This window comes from Siniperca chuatsi, linkage group LG13 (assembly GCF_020085105.1).
Source record: "Siniperca chuatsi isolate FFG_IHB_CAS linkage group LG13, ASM2008510v1, whole genome shotgun sequence".
NCBI classification, from domain to species: domain Eukaryota; kingdom Metazoa; phylum Chordata; class Actinopteri; order Centrarchiformes; family Sinipercidae; genus Siniperca; species Siniperca chuatsi.
In genome coordinates, this window is record NC_058054.1 from 29766169 (window position 1) to 29783997 (window position 17829).

General features: G+C 39.7%; 1 protein-coding gene across 2 annotated transcripts in view; it reads right to left on the bottom strand.

The window, feature by feature from the left end:
* The window catches only part of si:ch211-207d6.2 (sickle tail protein), a 211124-nt gene that overhangs the window by 99049 nt on the left and 94246 nt on the right, over positions 1 to 17829 (bottom strand). For both annotated transcript variants that reach the window (XM_044218727.1, XM_044218728.1), the window contains exons 4-5: positions 6580 to 6778; positions 927 to 1020 (exon numbers count right to left, since the gene is read on the bottom strand). In XM_044218727.1, coding sequence (XP_044074662.1) covers positions 927 to 1020; positions 6580 to 6778 — 293 coding nt within the window. The remainder of the gene's footprint in view (positions 1 to 926; positions 1021 to 6579; positions 6779 to 17829) is intronic.

Sequence of the window (17829 nt, forward strand, 5' to 3'; positions counted from 1 at the left end):
TTGGGATTAACTCTGGATAAATTTATAACCCATGAAGTTGGAATAAAAATTTTGGCAGGTTCAGCTGGGAAAGCATTGGGGTCAGTTGTCAACAAGTTTAAAATATGTAAAGATCTTGGGTATTTTACTTACTCGCAACTTTATGATGCATGCATGTAGGCACAGAATCTTATGTTATAGCAAACGTATCAAGGAGTCAAAGGTCTCTAATTGTACAGTTGAGAACAGGAATCCTTCCTCCAGCCCTTGAAGTTGGCAGATTTAAAAACATCCAGGAGGACAACAGGTTGTGTGAATAATGCTGAGAATGAATGACATTTTCTTCTGTATTGTCCTTATTATGATGAGTTAAGAAGGTCTATATTAAATGAAATGTCTGTTCAAAATCCAGAAATGTTTTGGTACAGTGACGATGATAGAATCAAATGGTTATTTAATTTTAATGCTTATAAGTTAGCTACCTTTGTTTCTAATGCTTTGAAAAAATGCCAAGATGGTTTATTTATTTAGTATTATTTGTAATTTATGTGCTTTTCTGGTCTCTTTTTCTAAATAATGGTGTCTTGTAAGCCTGTTGGACTGGGCATATTATTTATGCATGACACAATAATAATAAAACTCAAATCGATCAATCATTTTAAATGCCCCGTGGATATCAAGTTATGTTACAGCTGTAAAACGAGCGAATATAGTGAGCAAGTCAAAGTATATCGCGATCTCCCACTAAAGATGGGCAGTGTGCACCTACCTGCATGCTGTGAGTGACACAGGAGGTAACGAAGTGAGTATGATGTCAGGCATTTGTGTATTTCATAACGTGATAAATATATACAAATAGTGTTTTTGTAGGTGTGCATAGTGTACATAAATATGTAGCTGCATTTCCCCCAGAGGTTCGGCTAGAAGCAGAGTTTTGGCTGACTCACCCTTCCCTCTGTGTTGGCAGACCTGGCATGGCGGTTGAACACATGTGCTGGGTCTTTATGATAAACCTTGAGACAGGAGTGGGATGTGATGTTTCTAGAAGCAAACAGAAGACACAATGACAGTTTCATGTGTGTGTGTGTGTGTGTGTGTGTGTGTGTGTGTGTGAAGTCTTACAAAGGGACAAAATGGCTGGGACACTTTATTATATGTAGAATCACCATTTACACATGTGCAACAGAATATTTAAGATTTAGATTCAGTTTCACTCTATGCATGTTGAAATAAGTGAGGGATCACATGGATCAGATATGTACTTTATAAAAGGAGAAGACTAGTCTTTGTAGGTAAGTCTGTTCCTATCTTATGGCTATGCAGCATCGAATAAAATGTAACAAAAGCTCACTGATTTAAAATGGTACATGTTGTTGCAAATTCTTATTTTGAGGGAAGTTTTACATTTTTAATAAATGGTAATTTTGTTTATGATATTAAAGATACAATCGTTAATATTTTACTGGCTCTTTGCTCAATATAGATGATGTTTTGATCCCTGCTGGATCTTCATCACAAATATTTTGTGAATTGGAGTCAGTGACAATATTTTATCAGCAGATGAGTGTTGCTTAAAACTGCCTGCCCCTCCTCTGTTACCTCGACTAACCTTGTCTCCTGGAAATTACATTGATATACTACTACTGTAATTTGCCATAGAATTCCATTTTTTTTATCAACACAAATAAGAAATGTTTGTAATGAACACATCTGCCAAGTCACAAAATGTTTACTGGCACTTACAGCACTTAGAGAAGGTTAGGGAAAGATTGTGATCTTGGTTTAATACAGAAAAAGTCAACACAGGTCATGGTGGTTGTGGGTCAACAGGTAGCTCGTCCCTTAATCGCAGGGTTGGTGGTTCAATCATCGGCTCCTCCTGCCACATGTCAAAATGTCCTTGAGCAAGACACTGAACCCCAAATTGCTCCCGATAGTTAGGCCAGCGTGTGGCTGCCATCAGTGTTTAAGTGTGTATGTGAATGAGAGGCAAGCTATAATGCACTTTGGATAAAAGCACTATATAAAATGCAGTCTGTTTACGTTATCAACATTTAACCCTATCCACGATCTTTCTCTAACAAGTGCTTTTGTTGCCTAAACCTAACCGCACACAGAGTCTGGATGTGAACCCCGGTCTCGGGAGTCACAGTCCTCCACTAGTTTCTCAAAACTCAAGTAAAATCTGTGCAGCATTTAAAATGTCAAGGAAGCCTTGGACTGTAAAAACATTAATACTGATGTGGAGATGTGCATGAACACATGCACAAACACACGCTCCAGTTGGGTTGACTAATAGCAGATTGAATGGCTGCATGAATGAGCAGGAGGCAGAGGGGGGTGTGTCTGTGAATGACAGCCCATGATGCAGTTGTTACCTCCATGGACATTAGAGGCTGGACCAGATTAACCATTTAGATACATCATCAAGTTTGTGCTTTTTTGGATTATGATGTGGCCTTGTTGCTCTTTCAACCCTTAACCAGCTGAACAACAGTGGCCTACGTCCTAAAAGGACAGAATAACATTTTGTAAATATTGTGTGCAACATAGTACGTTGTCAATATTTATTCATTGGTTCCTTTTGAGCTATCTGCCTCATTTGTATTTAAGCCGTTCATCACTATAATTCTTAAATCTGATTCTTGTTTGGTTTGTGTTATTTGCATTTGTTTACCTTTATTTACAGTTAATATTTGGTTGATATTACTAATATTACGGTCTAATTTTTGAAATGTTTCGAAGATGCAGAAAAGAGGCGTGAACCATAGATTTGATGTGTTATCTCAGCTGATGTTTCCATCGAGGATGGCACCACGATACCTACAATGTGGGGTTACAGAAAGAGACAGCGTACCAAGAGAATTTGAGAATAAGATACTTTCACTGTCTGGACCTATGGTCAGTATCTCTGCCTTATCAGTATTAAGTTGGAGGAAATTCTGAGACATCCACTTTTGGGGATAAAAGTTTCTGAAAATGGTTTGCAGGGTCACAGCTTAGATAAATTGTGTTGTCTGTGTAAAAATAGAAACTGATATTATGTCTACGTATAAGGTGACATGTAAATGGAAAAAGAGTGGACCAAGCACCAAGCCTTGAAGCAACCCATAGTGCATACACATTGTGGCTGACCTGGAGGCAGCAATACCTACACAGAAATGCCTGTCTTTTTAAGTAGGACCTGAACCATTAAAGGGCAGTGGTTCTAATGCCCACCCAGGTTTCAAGATGGTTAGAATGTCATGACCAATGGAATCAAAGGCTGCGCTTAGATACAGAACAACAAGGATGGAGTGAAAGCCAGAATCTGCATTCATGGCCTTAAGAAGAGCAGTTTATGTGCTAGGATTTTTCCTCTAACCAGATTGAAATCGGCATAAAATTGTTAAGACCAGTGGGGTCAAGTGATGGCTTTTGTTGAACATGAGCAGATTCATAAAACAAAATCAGGAATAGAACCTGTCCAAAGAGAGTTGTTAAGAATTTGCTAAATAGCAGAACTAACTGTATTAAAAACTAAGAACATCTAAAGGACAAGTTGAAGGTTTAATTTTATTTACAATCTTAGTCGATGTTTAGAGAGAAAATGTATTACATAAGCAGAGGGAATCCTGTACAGGGCTTCCCAAATGAGACTGCAGAATCTGGAGTAATGCAACGTCCAATAGATGAAATCTTCTGAGTGATGAAGGTAAGAAACTCACTGCACTTCTCTGGAAAAGCATGTAAAAAAGGGCCTCGGGAAGGATTAATGGCACAGCTCACAATGTTGATCACTTGGATTAGAATGATTATTTTCTATTTGAGAAGTAAAGTATTAAGAATTAAGTAGTGAGAATTTTTCACCTCTGTGTTAAAAGTCTTAAAATTAACTGAGTTTGGAGGTTTCTCACAGATGCTCCACCTTGCTGCAAATTTTCGCTTCAGTACCCGACTATCTTTTATCCAGGACATCGAGAGGCGACTAGATGTTTTAGTTTTGAAGGGAGCAATTACATCTAAGATTTAGCAGCAGAGGATGAGTTAAAAGTTCTAGATCAAGTTTTTGGGGCCTGAGTCACAAGAAACACAACGCAACACCATGTTAAAAATAGAGTTAAAAGTGTCTACGCACTGCATATCAGCAATCTTTACACAGTAGGATAAAACCAAATCAAGAGTGAGGCCACTTGAGTGAGTAGGGCCAGTCAGGGCACATGATAAGTTAAAAGACTCTATGACATTTAAGTATTCCACGCCAAGCGAGTCAACAGGGCTGCAAAGATGGCTGTTAAAGTTTCCAAAGATCAAAAACTTATCAAATCTGGGCAGAATTAAAGACAGAAGTTCAGTGGATTCTCTGATCAAACTGATCGTATCTGGGTGGTCTATTGAGCTCAACAGTGACCACCCACTTTTTTAATGGCTCCGGTTCCAGAAGTGAATTTCCCATTCATTCATTCCATTGACGTTTCAGAAAATCCTTATATAAAGAGTTTTAAGCCTGGAACTAAGCCAACCAACTACGAGATGAATCGTGACCATAAAACATTTGATTCGGACACAAAAGATTGGAAATTGTACAAAAAGGCAAAGGTACATAATTATTTTAAGAGTGATTCTCAATCATGGTTGCTCTGTGGTAAACGTAACGTAAACGATAGTAGAGTTCAGTACCCCCTCTTAAAGAAGCCCTCTCTGGATCCCTTTGTTTTAAATAATTTTAGAGCCATTTCTAAGCTGCCATTTTTATTCAAGATTTTAGAAAAAAAATTCTCCACTCCATTGATTTCTTTTATGAACAACAATCAAATTTTCAATCTGATTTCCACTCCCGACACAGCTCTGAGACTGCTCCGGTCAAGGCCACCAATGACTTACTGCTAGCAGCCGACACTGGCCAGTGCTCCATCTTAATTCTCCTTGACCTCAGCTCAGCCTTTTACACAATGGACCACAATGTCTTAATCAGCCGTCTGAAGAACTATGTCAGCATCAGTGATGTGGCTCTGGATTGGTCCATCTCTTATCTGTCAAGCAGGTCCTTTTCTGTAGTGCTTGGAGATGCCTCCTCCTCTCGTGCTCCTCTCTTTTGTGGCCCCAGTACTAGCACCCTTAATAATCTCTCCTCTAGTGTGGGTGCAAGGCTTTTAACACGTACTGAGAGAAGCGGCGACATCGCACCGATCCTTGCTGCCCTTCACTGGTTACCTGTGCGTTTTATGATGATGAAAGATTTTACTGCTCATTTTTAAAGCCATGGTCAGGCTCCTGCCTGTATCTGTGATTTGCTAACTCCCTATGAGCCTGATCGCTGCTTGAGATCCTCTGGCAGGGCCCTACTAATGGTTCCAAAATCTCGACTAGTCATTAAAGGTGACAGGCCCCTGCTGTCGGGCCCCTCAGCTGTGGAACTCCCTGCCTGAAGATCTCAGGAAGGCAAACTCAGTGTCCTCTTTTCAATCTCTTCTTAAGACTCACTTTTCTCTTATGGATGTTTCTTAACTGATGGTATTTATTGTAACTATTCAAATAATTTTATCTTGTTATATATCTTATGTTTTGGATCTTATTAACTTTTATTATATGTTTTTATTGTAAAGCACTTTGTAACTTTATTTTTGAAAGGTGCTATATAAATAAAGCTATTATAGTACAGCCCAGAGTCCAAACTAAACATGGTGAAGCAGCATTTAGGTGTTACGCTGTATGCAAATTGCACTAAAACTTGCACTCTATGTGTAACACTCTTTAACCCTAAAGTAGACTTCTAGTCACTCCCAGCGGGGAAGTGACGTCTCGGTCTTACAGCTAAGCTCTACTGGCAGGCCTTTGCTCTGTAGTTCTCTATTTGGTGTTCCAAAAGATATAAACACTCAATTCTGCACAATGCAAATACCACCTAGATTTTTATTTATTTTTTAAATAGTAGAATTGTAATAGTATTAATATTAATGAATTAATAATAATAGGAATGACAGCTATAGAAATAATAATGACAGTATTAGTAACAGAAGTAACTTCTGTTTTGATTCTATTTTATGTATTTTCTTTTTATATTACTTATTCAATTCAATTGTATTTATATAGCCCCAAATCATAACAGAAATTATCTCATTGCACTTTTCTTATAGTCTTTATAATATTATTTACAGAGATCCAACAATTCCCACAATGAGCGAGCACTTTGGCGACAGTGGCAAGGACAGACTTCCTTTTAACTTAACATTTAATGACTCTCTTTTTAATTACTATTTTATGTACTTTGTACTTTCTTTTAATTATATTTTATACATGGATGTTCCTTTTTGCTTTTATTTATGTAAAGCACACTGAATTGCCCCTGTGTAAGAAATGTGCTATATAAATAAACTTGCCATTGCTAATGCTATAATGAAGCTGTCAGCCAACCTACTTCTGATTGAACATAGTTAATGCACATATATCCTGGCATTATGAACGGGTAGCAAGGAAATGGAACATTAACGGACGTGGTGTGCGTACATATGTCATTTTAGGTTCACCCTGTTTTGTATTACAGTAATTTAGGAGGCACACATGTTGGTGTACTTCAGTACACCAGTTTAACGGCTAATTACTGCATCAAAAGGATCTCACCTGATGTCCTCCAGGTTGTAGTAGACATTGCGGCTGGTGTCTTTGATGTAGATGGCCATGTTGGGAGACTGCAGCATCTTCATGGTGAGCTGATGGGGGAAGGCAGTGACAAACAGAGCCCGCAGAGCGTCCTGACTGCTGATCTCAGCAAGCATCCTAACCTGCTTTGTCTCCTCCCCATACTGCAGGTACAACACACCTGACACAGCACACACAGGCAGGGAGGGCTTTAGTCTCTGACAGGAGACACATCCCACAATCTGAATGCATGACATAAGACAACAATACTACGTGTGTCTAACCCCTGGGTCATTGTAAGACTGTGTAAAGCCACTATTACAGTTCATATACTGTACAAATCCAGCACTGTATAGATAGAATACATCACCCTAACTATGGAGGTAATAAACAAAGTGATTGGGAGAGTGATACTCTTGTATTCAGTGGTTGTTGAAAATCTTTTACAGTTGATGTTAACCTTACACTTGATGATATTTGAAGAAATGTTCAGGTTTTAGACAAATGTTGTTTAGTCTACTGAGTGCCATGTGTGGCATAATGTCATCGTCCATTAACAACGGCATACACCATAATGCACATGGTGACCTCTGAGTGAGCTGAAAAGAAGGCAGTACAGCACCTCTAACTAACTGAGAGACCATGCGAGGAGTGAGGAAACGTGCTGTAAGAGAAATTAGACGTCCTTTTCTCTGAAATGTCACACAAAGCAACGTCCGTTTCTGATGACAGCAGCAGCTGATCACAGCTGGATCATTCGTCAGTCGGCTTTAATAGAGAGACTTTTGTTGAGTTTGTGTCTGCACAAATGTGTACTGTGCTAATACTAATAAAGCCACACAGTTATCACTGCCAGAGCAGCAGCCTGTTACCTGTTTAACACCTGCACATGATGAACACGCTGCATTCTGTATTTATACTGTGTACTGTGTCCTGCTCAGAGGCACAGAGATCATTTCTACTTGCAGAATGCCTTCATATTATTTATTTGCATCTGTATTTATTGATATTCTGATTGTGAATTCTTTATTGAATAACCCAGATGATTATGGTGTCTTTTGAACATTGGAAATTATTTATAAGGCTAAATGTTTCAGGGAAAACTGAAATAATCTAACACCGTATCCTTACTGAATGCAACTGTCTGATGATCGCGTTGCATCGAGTAACATCGGACACTCTCTCTCTCTCACTGTCTGTTGTCATGTAAGCAAACCACGTATCAGCTGGGCACTCGAGATCAAGATGGGTGAGTAGGCTACTTGCTTTTTACGTTGTCGTAATCGAGAAATTGTCATTCAACCTTCCATGAGTGACTTGATTCCGGCAAAGGTCATGGGACAGAGGAGGTTGCTGGTGAAGGCTTATCAGTCTCTGGACAGGCCTAGTTTATGACTTAGAAGCCAGCTTTCAGAAAAGGTCTAATTCTTATAATTAATAAAGATCCAAAATGTTTATTAGGATTGGGGTTGCTCATGCTACAAATATACAGTCCTAATATGAATAAATGCTATTTTCTGATATATATATTTTTTAAAATCGGGAACGGGATGGGATGGGAGTCATTCTTCCAGGATTGGGATGGGACAGGAGTATTTTTGTGTGTGTGAGATGGGACAGGAGTGATAATCCACTCCTGTGTCACCCTCTAGAGTGAATGTGAAAAATGATTTGGGTGCACCGCTGAGTTCTGACATTCAGGATGTCAAATGACAAACAGCAGGTCATATCAGCTGTCATTAATTAATTCAGTGAGTAACATGATAACAGGACAACTACTTATCTGTTGTCTGGTTAAAGTGATCTTTGCAGCCAGTGTCTGTAGTCTGCCAAAGATCTTTTGTAAGGGAAGAAGCTCCACCCTTAACACCACGGTACAACCGTGAGTGGACTGAGTATTTCTGTAGTTCCAACGCCAACAGAGTGAGACGTCTTCTCCATTACTGACCGCTTCACGTCAGTTTCAGGAGTCACATTCTCTGGTTAAACTTTTATTCATTTAATATTAATAATTTAAACTTATAAACTTAATATTTTTGGACCTTTAGTATTTCGATGAAGAAGCTTGTGAAAAATAAGGTGTTTTGGAGTTAGGTTAGAACTGTTGGACCTTTCTAGTTTGCTGGAGAGTTGGGGAACAGCCAGCAGTGAGCAGTCCAGGTTGACAGTCAAAGCTGCCGCACGTTTTGCTGTCTCCCGCACACCCTGGCTGTGGGACTCCCTTCCTGAGTGGGCCAAGATCTTTGTGTCTGCTCCCGGTTCCCGGCTTGACTCCCGACCCGCCAGTCGGCAGCCTGCACCCCGGTTTGCTGGTCTCCAGTCAGCACCTCAGCCTGCTAGCCAGGAGGCACCTCAACATGTTGCTGTCTTGGCGCCTTCTGGGAAACCTGCCCAGCTGCTTGTCTGCACCGCTGCCCAGCTACTCGTCTGCACCGCTGCCCAGCTACTCGCCTTCTCCGCTGCCCAGCTGCCCACCTGCTTTGCTGCCCAGCTGCTCGCCTGCTCCGCAGCAGCCCCTGTCTCTGCTGGATCGCAGCCGCACCCTGTCCCTGCTGGATCGCAGCAGCACCAATCCCTTGCCGCCGCTGGATCGCAGCAGCACACTGTCCTTGCCGCTGCTGGATCACAGCAGCCTCCGCAGCAACCATCACTCTCTGCCTCTGCTGGATCGCAGCAGCCAGCACTCCCTGCCTCTGCCGGATCGCAGCAGCCTGCACTCCCTGCCTCTGCCGGATCGCAGCAGCCTGCACTCCCTGCCTCTGCCGGATCAAAGCAGCCAGCACTCCCTGCCTCTGCCGGATCGCAGCAGCCTCCAACTAAACCCAGCTGTGTTCAGTGAGTTTCTGCATTTGGGTTCAGAAAACAGTCCTACGACACAATCAATATTACTATTCATGATTTAACTTGTGTATGGATCTTTGTATGTTGTATGCTTAAATAGGGGTATACAGGAGAAATATTAGGTATAGAACAAACTACATACCAAGCTGCAAAAGGAGACTGTCCTTCCCTCAACAGACAAAAGCTGATACAGGTAAATATATCGTTTTAAACATAGTAAATGAAACAATGTCAGAATGTGATTATTTAAAAAGATTGAGAGCCTGGCTCTTTTGAACATCAGGATTGATCAATTCCAGAAGATCCAGAATCAGTTATTGTGACACGCAGGACTTGAGAGAGGTGGCCGAATTATCAACCCCAGGAGCTCAGAAGCTCCAGGCTCTTCATGTCTGCTAAACTGGACTAATTCCCACATACAGTGATGGGACGAAAACAACTTTCCCTTGGAGGATGAACAATCTGCTCACAGTAAGAAACAACGCACCACATCATTGGTACAAAGAGTAAGAGTCAAACGACGACATCAAAACAAGGCGCAACTGCTAAGATGTAAAGCAACAAAGACTCTTGTAGTAGACAATGCCAAGAAATTAGCTGGTATTGCGTTAAAACAAGTAAGAAAATGCCATAAAACTGTAAGAGAGGTTGTGTATCTTAGAAGGAAGGTGGGGATGATAAAGGAAATGCTTGATATATTTTTTGTAAAGGTAAATGATTAAGTGTGTATAACCATATGGTAAACATTTAATTTGTGTCTGATATTGCTTGTTTTATTTTGTAGGGTTTAATTATGGCTTGTAAACATGCGCACAAATCAAAACGATGCAGTATTGTAATCAGAAACGATGAAAGCAACAGTGAAAATGATTATGAATCTTCCTATCCCCGCAAGAGCTTGTCAGACATAGAGGGTGAAATTGGGCAAATTTTTCAACAAACATAGCAGCACCAGATGGCGGTGGATGGTGGAAACTGCTGAATTCATGCATTATGAAGCGTGTTACATAGTGATGTAGATACGTTATGGAAGTAAAGGCTGGACTACAGTTGAGCTGTTTTCAGGCAGTTCAGGAGCTGTGTTTTCTGTGGGAGAGAGTAACTCCCTTTCGGGTGGACTTTGGTTTTTTTCACTTTGCAAACCTATTAAATGTACAAAAAAGATATATAACACAATAAAGGAAAGGGAAAAAGCCAGAAAGCCTAATATGACCACTTTAAGATACTTTCCAGTTGTTGATATTAATTGATTGATTTAATTGATGATATTCCCTAATGGCATTACTCCTAGCAAAATTAGGTTGAAAGGCTATTGCTGTCCATCAACATATAAACATAAAAACTCTATCATAATGATTAAATGTAAATTATGATTACGTGCATAAATACCTGTAAACGCTTCATGACCTACAAATCCTAGGGCAATAAATTTAGGTATCTGTCCCAAGAATATATTTTCTTGATTACAAACCCGAGTCCTTGCAGGAATGCTAAAATTTTTGAGACATACTCTGTCGATAGGGTATTTCACATTACTATGCATTAGAGCCTTGGAATAAGAATAAGTTTATTAGCAGGAGATACTGTGTTACGCATTAAACAAAATTCGTTTTTAGCTCATAAATTTGATCAACACCCTTTATCATTAACTTGTCCTTAAAAACAAATCAGAATGTAAAGGAGCAATTATATGGGGGTAAATCTGTGTCAATATTATTGTAAATGCACAGACTATAAGTGACAAATATATATTACAATTTGTAAACACAAAACACTATCTACAAATAGATTCAAAATCCACAAATATAAAACACGATCCACAAATAGATTCAAAATCCACAAACTCTACATGATCCACAAATATAAAACACAATCCACAAACAAACTCTTCATGATGCACAAATAGAAATTCAATTTTATTTATATAGTGCCAATTAACAGCAGGTCTAGATCGTACTCTTTATAATATTATTTACAGAGACGCAACAAATCCCACCATGAGCAAGCACTTGGCAACAGTGGCAAGGAAAAACTTCCTTTAAGAGGCAGAAACCTCGGCAGAACCAGACTCAAAGGAGGGTGGCCATCAGCTGCTGCCGAAATCAGTGACTTGTACTTGAAAACCAGAATTTGAATTAATTCAAAATGATTTGTCTGCACATGCGGCACATATTCTATTTGTAGATTGTTTCGCTTTTGTTTTCAGAATTTTGACACCACTGTTTAGCAGTTTCACAAGTTACAATTTCTACAAATACACTCTTCACAATTTGCAAACAAACATTCTAACTTGTATTTTCAAACCACTGTTTCACAACAGGTGTACAAATTCTGTGTAATGCTCAGCACTCAACAGTCAAATCTGTGTTTGTGGATCCCAGTGTATTTGTGGATTGCTTCGCATTTGTCTACAAGAGTAATGTAGCCTACTTCTTGCTGAAGTGTTCCTCTAGTGTGCATTTGTCCAGCACCAGTACTTTATGTGAGTCAAGGGCGCCAGCGCAATGCCTCTGCTCTTCAGGCAGTAGGCCGTTTGAACCGCAACAGACAAGACATAAAGACTTTGTGCTTAGCCTATGTATTATAAGTACCTTCCGGGAATAAACCAAACAGCCATCCAACTCAAAATATGATGTTTGTGTAACCTCATTGTTATCTGCATCATAAGCATTGTGGTCAGATGATCCCAAACATAAACTTGCTTTTAATTGTTTCCCCTCTTAGTGGAGGTATCAAGTCTCAGGATAGAATAAAAACTTAAGCTTCATCCTGAAGACCCAAATGTATCAGGAAATCATATATATTATAGACTGACAGAATGGTAATGGCGAACCAACTTTTACTTGTCATGGAGTATTTTCACAGTGTGGTATACTTTTACTTAAGTAAAGGAGTACTTCTTCCACCACTGGAGAACTGTAAAAAAAAATCTTCCCTGTAGAAATAGTCGACCAGTACACATTGAATAGGGGGAGAAAAACAAGTTTGCATAAAATTCAAGTCACTTTGAAAGAGGGTTCATTACTGGGGCACGGATGGCAGGAGCTTCAGTCACAAAGACTGCACAACTGGCTAGTGTATAAATAGGAAACCATAGGCACTGGTCTACAGAGATGTGGAAAAAAGTGATATGAGTCATCCTTCACTATATTCTTGATAAGTGGGCGAGTGCATGTGTGGCGTACACCAAGAGAATGGTACAGGCCTGAAGGCTTGACCCCTACAGTGAGGGGATCCAGTGGCTCTGTTAACTGGCACATTGGTATAGCCCCTTGCCCCCCACTCCACAGTTGGTCCACCCTGCCCTCTTACTAAGAAATTAAGTTTTCCAGCTTGTTTTTATCCCACAGCAGGGCGACCACTCTTTGCAGCTGTGCCTGGCACCAGTACCACCTACAGTACAATACTTGACAATCAAGGAGCATCTTTATCATGTACTGAAATGATCAAAATGACTACTACTCCCAACCAAAGTCCAGTGAGTTTAACTGCTATTATTTAAAATCTCTTGTTGTAGCCTAGCTAGATAGAAGTGCAACTTAGTTACAGTTCGATAGGTAGCTAGGCTAGCAAGCTCAGAGATGTTCTTGATGTTTCTTTACTTTGAGCTCAGAGAATTAATCAAGGTTAGGATAAGAGAGTTCCATAATGTTGTCATGACAACTGAACCAGTGATGGGGTCAATGTTCAGTCCAATTTAAGGCTCAGCAATGGGCGTGATTTTACGTCCAACTGCCCATCCACCATAGAAGAACAGTCAAGATCTGCTAGTAAACAATGCAATGCGTGTTGAGAGATGCAGACTTCACTACAAAATCGACTGTAACTTTGTTAATTCTGAACCGATTTTCGTGAAATTTGGTTTGTTATAGACGTGGGAAATTGAACATGATACTGGTTACTTGTTGGAATTAAATTTTCATTTACTGGGGGCGGATCTAATCAGCTCAATCCCAAAACTTTAGACTTCTCAATACTAGCTACAATACAATACTATGATTCACTTGTTGCTGAAAAGTGTGAGATGGAGAGGAACTGAGTTTGTCCAAGACAGGGAAACTATGTTGACTCTTACCTTGTTGCTCTAGAGCCCAATATGTTTACATATGACTGCACTGTATATCTATCATTTGTCTCAAACACTTGACACACTAAATTGTTTATAGTATTGTAGTATTGTATGATTAGGTCTATATTATTATAGAACTGTATTGTAGTATTATATTAATATATTATTATAGTATTGTATTGAATGTGTCAGTGTCTAAAGTGAATTAATAAAGATGAAAATAAAATATTTGAGAGTTATGTGTGTCTCGGGGTGTACAGATTAACTGACTGGATGTTCGTTTCTTAACTGGAGTCTGTGGAAAAGCAACCATGGCAGCTTCATAACAATATAATAGACATTTTTGGAGAAACTCACAAAATCTGAAATTGTAAATAATTTACACTTGATTTTGTCTATTCATAGATTGGAGTCACAGTGGAAGTTGTGGCTATTCTGAAGGCTAATGTTTTGGCATAGAGCTGATTAGATCCACCCCCAGTAACTGAATTTAATTCCAACAAGTAACCAGTATAATTTAATGAAAATCGGTTCAGAATTAAGTTAGCTGCGGTAGAAGTCTGTAGTCTGCATCTCTCAGTTGTATTGTTTACTAGCAGATCGTGACTGCTCCAATGGCGTACGGGCAGACGAATCGCAGCGACATACAGCTGCAGCCAATGAGGTATCGATGATAGACTATAAGCATCGGCGGTGATGACGTTCATAAATCGAAAGGAAAAGCAAGATTGCATGGCGATAGTAGACCATGTGGTCCGGAGAAGGTCCATCTCAGACGTGACTCAACACAGCTTGGTGCGTTTAAACTGGTAATGGAAACGCAAATCAGCGCGACATGGTTTGACACTGCACGACCAAAAAAATCAATGGAAAAGCCCTATAGGACTTTCCTTTGCCTGTACGGACACTAGAGGTGACTGTGAATCTTCAGTGCTGTTCTTTTAGCATCAGTATGAAGGAATGGACATGGAGGAATATTACTGCCAGATTTTAAATGAAATGTTTAATGTTAAATTATGAATGCATTTTGCTAGCGACCATTACAGGAAGTTATTTTTCTCGCAGGAACTACAGGAAGTGGAGTCAGTAGTGGTCAATCTTCTATCGTTGATTACTAAAAACATGACTACCAGTCAAGATGCCTCTGCAGCAAGGCATCTCCATCAGAAGCTGTAGTGGCAAGAAGAACTGCACCCCCTACAATGACCCCCACTCCCTCTACATTGTTGAGGATGCAGTGTTCAATGACCAGGTTTTAGGACTTTACAGCTTCCTAAATGATCATTTAAGATTGTTAGTGTAGCTTCGGCAATTATGACAAAAACGGATATCTTTGTAAGACTTGATATTTGTTTGATTGTAAGTGACATTTACTTGAAAATTTACATTATTGCTAGTCTGGGTTGAGCCAGTACAACAACCCTCTCCCCCTCCACTACATTGCTGAGTCATGATCATGGAAATAGCATGGAAGGCTGGGTGCAGCAGGAGATGACCAGGTAGTAAAACTTTACAGCTTTTTCAAAAATTAGAAAATAAGATTGTTAGTGTTTTAGTGTAACTAAAATATAATTTCTTCTCATGTTTAAACTCTGTCTTTAGACCTGATATTTCTTTATTTATTGCCTTCTATGCACTCTTTCCCTTGCCTGAGTCAACACATGTGTTTTGTTTGCAAGGTTTTCCTCAGTTTGATTACACATTGTATCACTGCAACTATAAAAGTGCCTACCTACCTATATAATAGTGGAATGTAAATGAGTGTTAAGAGTATGGAACTGTCAGCCATGTACATCATCTTTCAAGCTCATATTCTTTCTGTGTTGAATCTGTTTTGCCAAGCACCACTACTCTGGATTCCACTAGCTCCAAAACTTGAGCATATTAGTGCAGATAAGTACTACCATCAAATAGGACCACAAGGGCCCTGAATTGTTCCTCCTCAAGCATGTAAAGCTCCAAATATTGTTCAACACTGATAATAGGCCACATCTCTTTCTCACTCACTGATCATTGCAGTCAATCATGTGTGATATTGTGTTCTACCATAGCCACTCAATGTCTATTTGTGAACCAGCAATGGGTTCCATGGATCTGTCTGGCTATGCACCTATTTACCAGTGTTTTTCTGTGTCTATACAATAGACTTCAGCATCTTCTGATAAAGTTGGAGGTGATGGTCATTTTGTTTCAGCTGCTCACTATCACGTCAGTGCACTCAGGAATAAAAGTTCTAAGCAAATCAAAATATAATACACTATAATACAGGTAAAATAAATTAAGTACCAAGTGGATATAAGTATAAAATTAAAATAAGTGTAAAGTACAAAGTGGATTTACCGGTTGATGATAAGTATGTACGGTATAATAATACAATGTAATAATACAAGTAGCAAGTAATAGTGCATGAACTGTCAAGTTAAGTGTAGCTTATTAAGATTATTATGAGACGGTGGATATTGCACAGCAGTAATAGAAGTATGAATAAATATCAATAAATAGGGAATTTTAAACTGAAAAGAGTATATTGCACAGCAGTATTAAACAGAGAATATTGTACAATTATTTCAAGTATTGCAGTGATGTTAATGATCAATATCCAGTATAATGACTTAGGGTCATGTAGACTAACACTTAGAGGGAGGAGTTAAAGATTTTGATGGCCACAGGTAGGAATGACTTCCTGTGGCGCTCTGTGGTGCTTTTTGGGGGGATGAGTCTTTCGCTGAAGGTACTCCTTTGTTTGACCAGCACGTCATGGAGTGGGTGGGAGACACTGCCCAAGATGGCATGTAGTTTGGCCAGCATCCTCCAAATTGTATATTCATAATTTTCATCTCTCTAAGTAGGCAGTTTCCTGCTTTACTTAATAGGAGGGGAGAGCAGAGTAAGGGGAGTAGGAGGTTTGCACTGTCTCCAAGGGCATCTGTTTTCCCACACACAATCTGTGTGTCCTCCACAGCCCTTCATCACTTACCCCTAAGGGATCAGCCGAGCTGCAACTGGTGCAGGCTGGCCTGGGGAAAAGACTGGTGTCTGTGCCAGAGGACATGGGCCACAGAGAGGTGAAATCAATTGTGACATTGGGTATACTATGTCATTTTATTGCAGGAACTATTTATGTATAGATGACTCATTGAAGAGGCTATTTCACAGATCTCCAACGGTCTTGGAGAGCTACCCACCTGAAGGCTTTCTCTCCAACCCTAACCGGGTGGCTGTTCCACAAGGCCACAGGTAAACACTTACATGGACAAAAAATACAAAAACTATCACACGACATGTGTGCTCTATGGTCAACACCAGCACAGGTATTGGGTTTTGTTTGGCCCTACTGGTAGCTGACAGTACTGGCATAGTTATAGTATCCAAAACAAAGTGTGTGCTTGCAAGTTCCAACATGTTTGCTGGCTTCTAGGTAACTTTCTAACTTGTTTCATCTGCGTGAATCCATTTGTCACGTCGTCTGAAAGTGTAAGTGTAAGGCATATCTGTTTTAAAGATTGTCATTATGCTAATTGAGATGGCTGTAGTTTGATAATTGGAACTGTGAAGAAGCATTTGCCATACTTTAATTGACAGCTGTGGTATATTACTGATCATATTGTGTGGTTGGAACTACTCATTGTAAAGTGTTTCAACATATAATCAACAACTAACATGATCTTACTCTTAAACAAGGGGGAAGTGGTCAACGGAAGCTATCAGTGGCCTCCCCTGAGTCTGAGAGCTACACAGGGAAGCAGCTGAAATCTGTCTCCAACAGTGTAAAAAAAAAATTGTACATTTTTCCACTTCAGGAAGAACTGGACACCACACTTTTGCCCCTTAAAATCAAGGAAATTTTCTAAAATGCCTCGCTCAGTTTGCAAAAGTGTGGCTCTAGCATTCCCCTTCTGGCATGCTAGAGCTGCTGGCCCTCCACTTGGATGTGACAGAAATGCCTGCATTAAGTTGTTCCTTGTTGAGTTAATTTATAAGTATGCTCACACTTTCACTCACGTCAGACTTGTTCAAGAGATCTTAGCAACATTGGCATTAACACATTATTATTACAGATTGATGTCTGATGAAGACAACCAAGTGGAAGTAGAGCTACATGAAGACCGGGGTACTTATTCTCTACTTTTCTACACCAATATATATTTGAATTTTAACATACTGTAACCTTATGCATCTCTACATGTCTTTCAGTTTTAAATACTTGAAATTATACTTTCTGTCCTCACAGACATGTCCCTTTTGCCTGAATGATAATCTGGTTGGAATTCTCCCCAGTTATGCCAGTGTGTGTGCAGGTGGGTAAGATAAATGCATGTTTG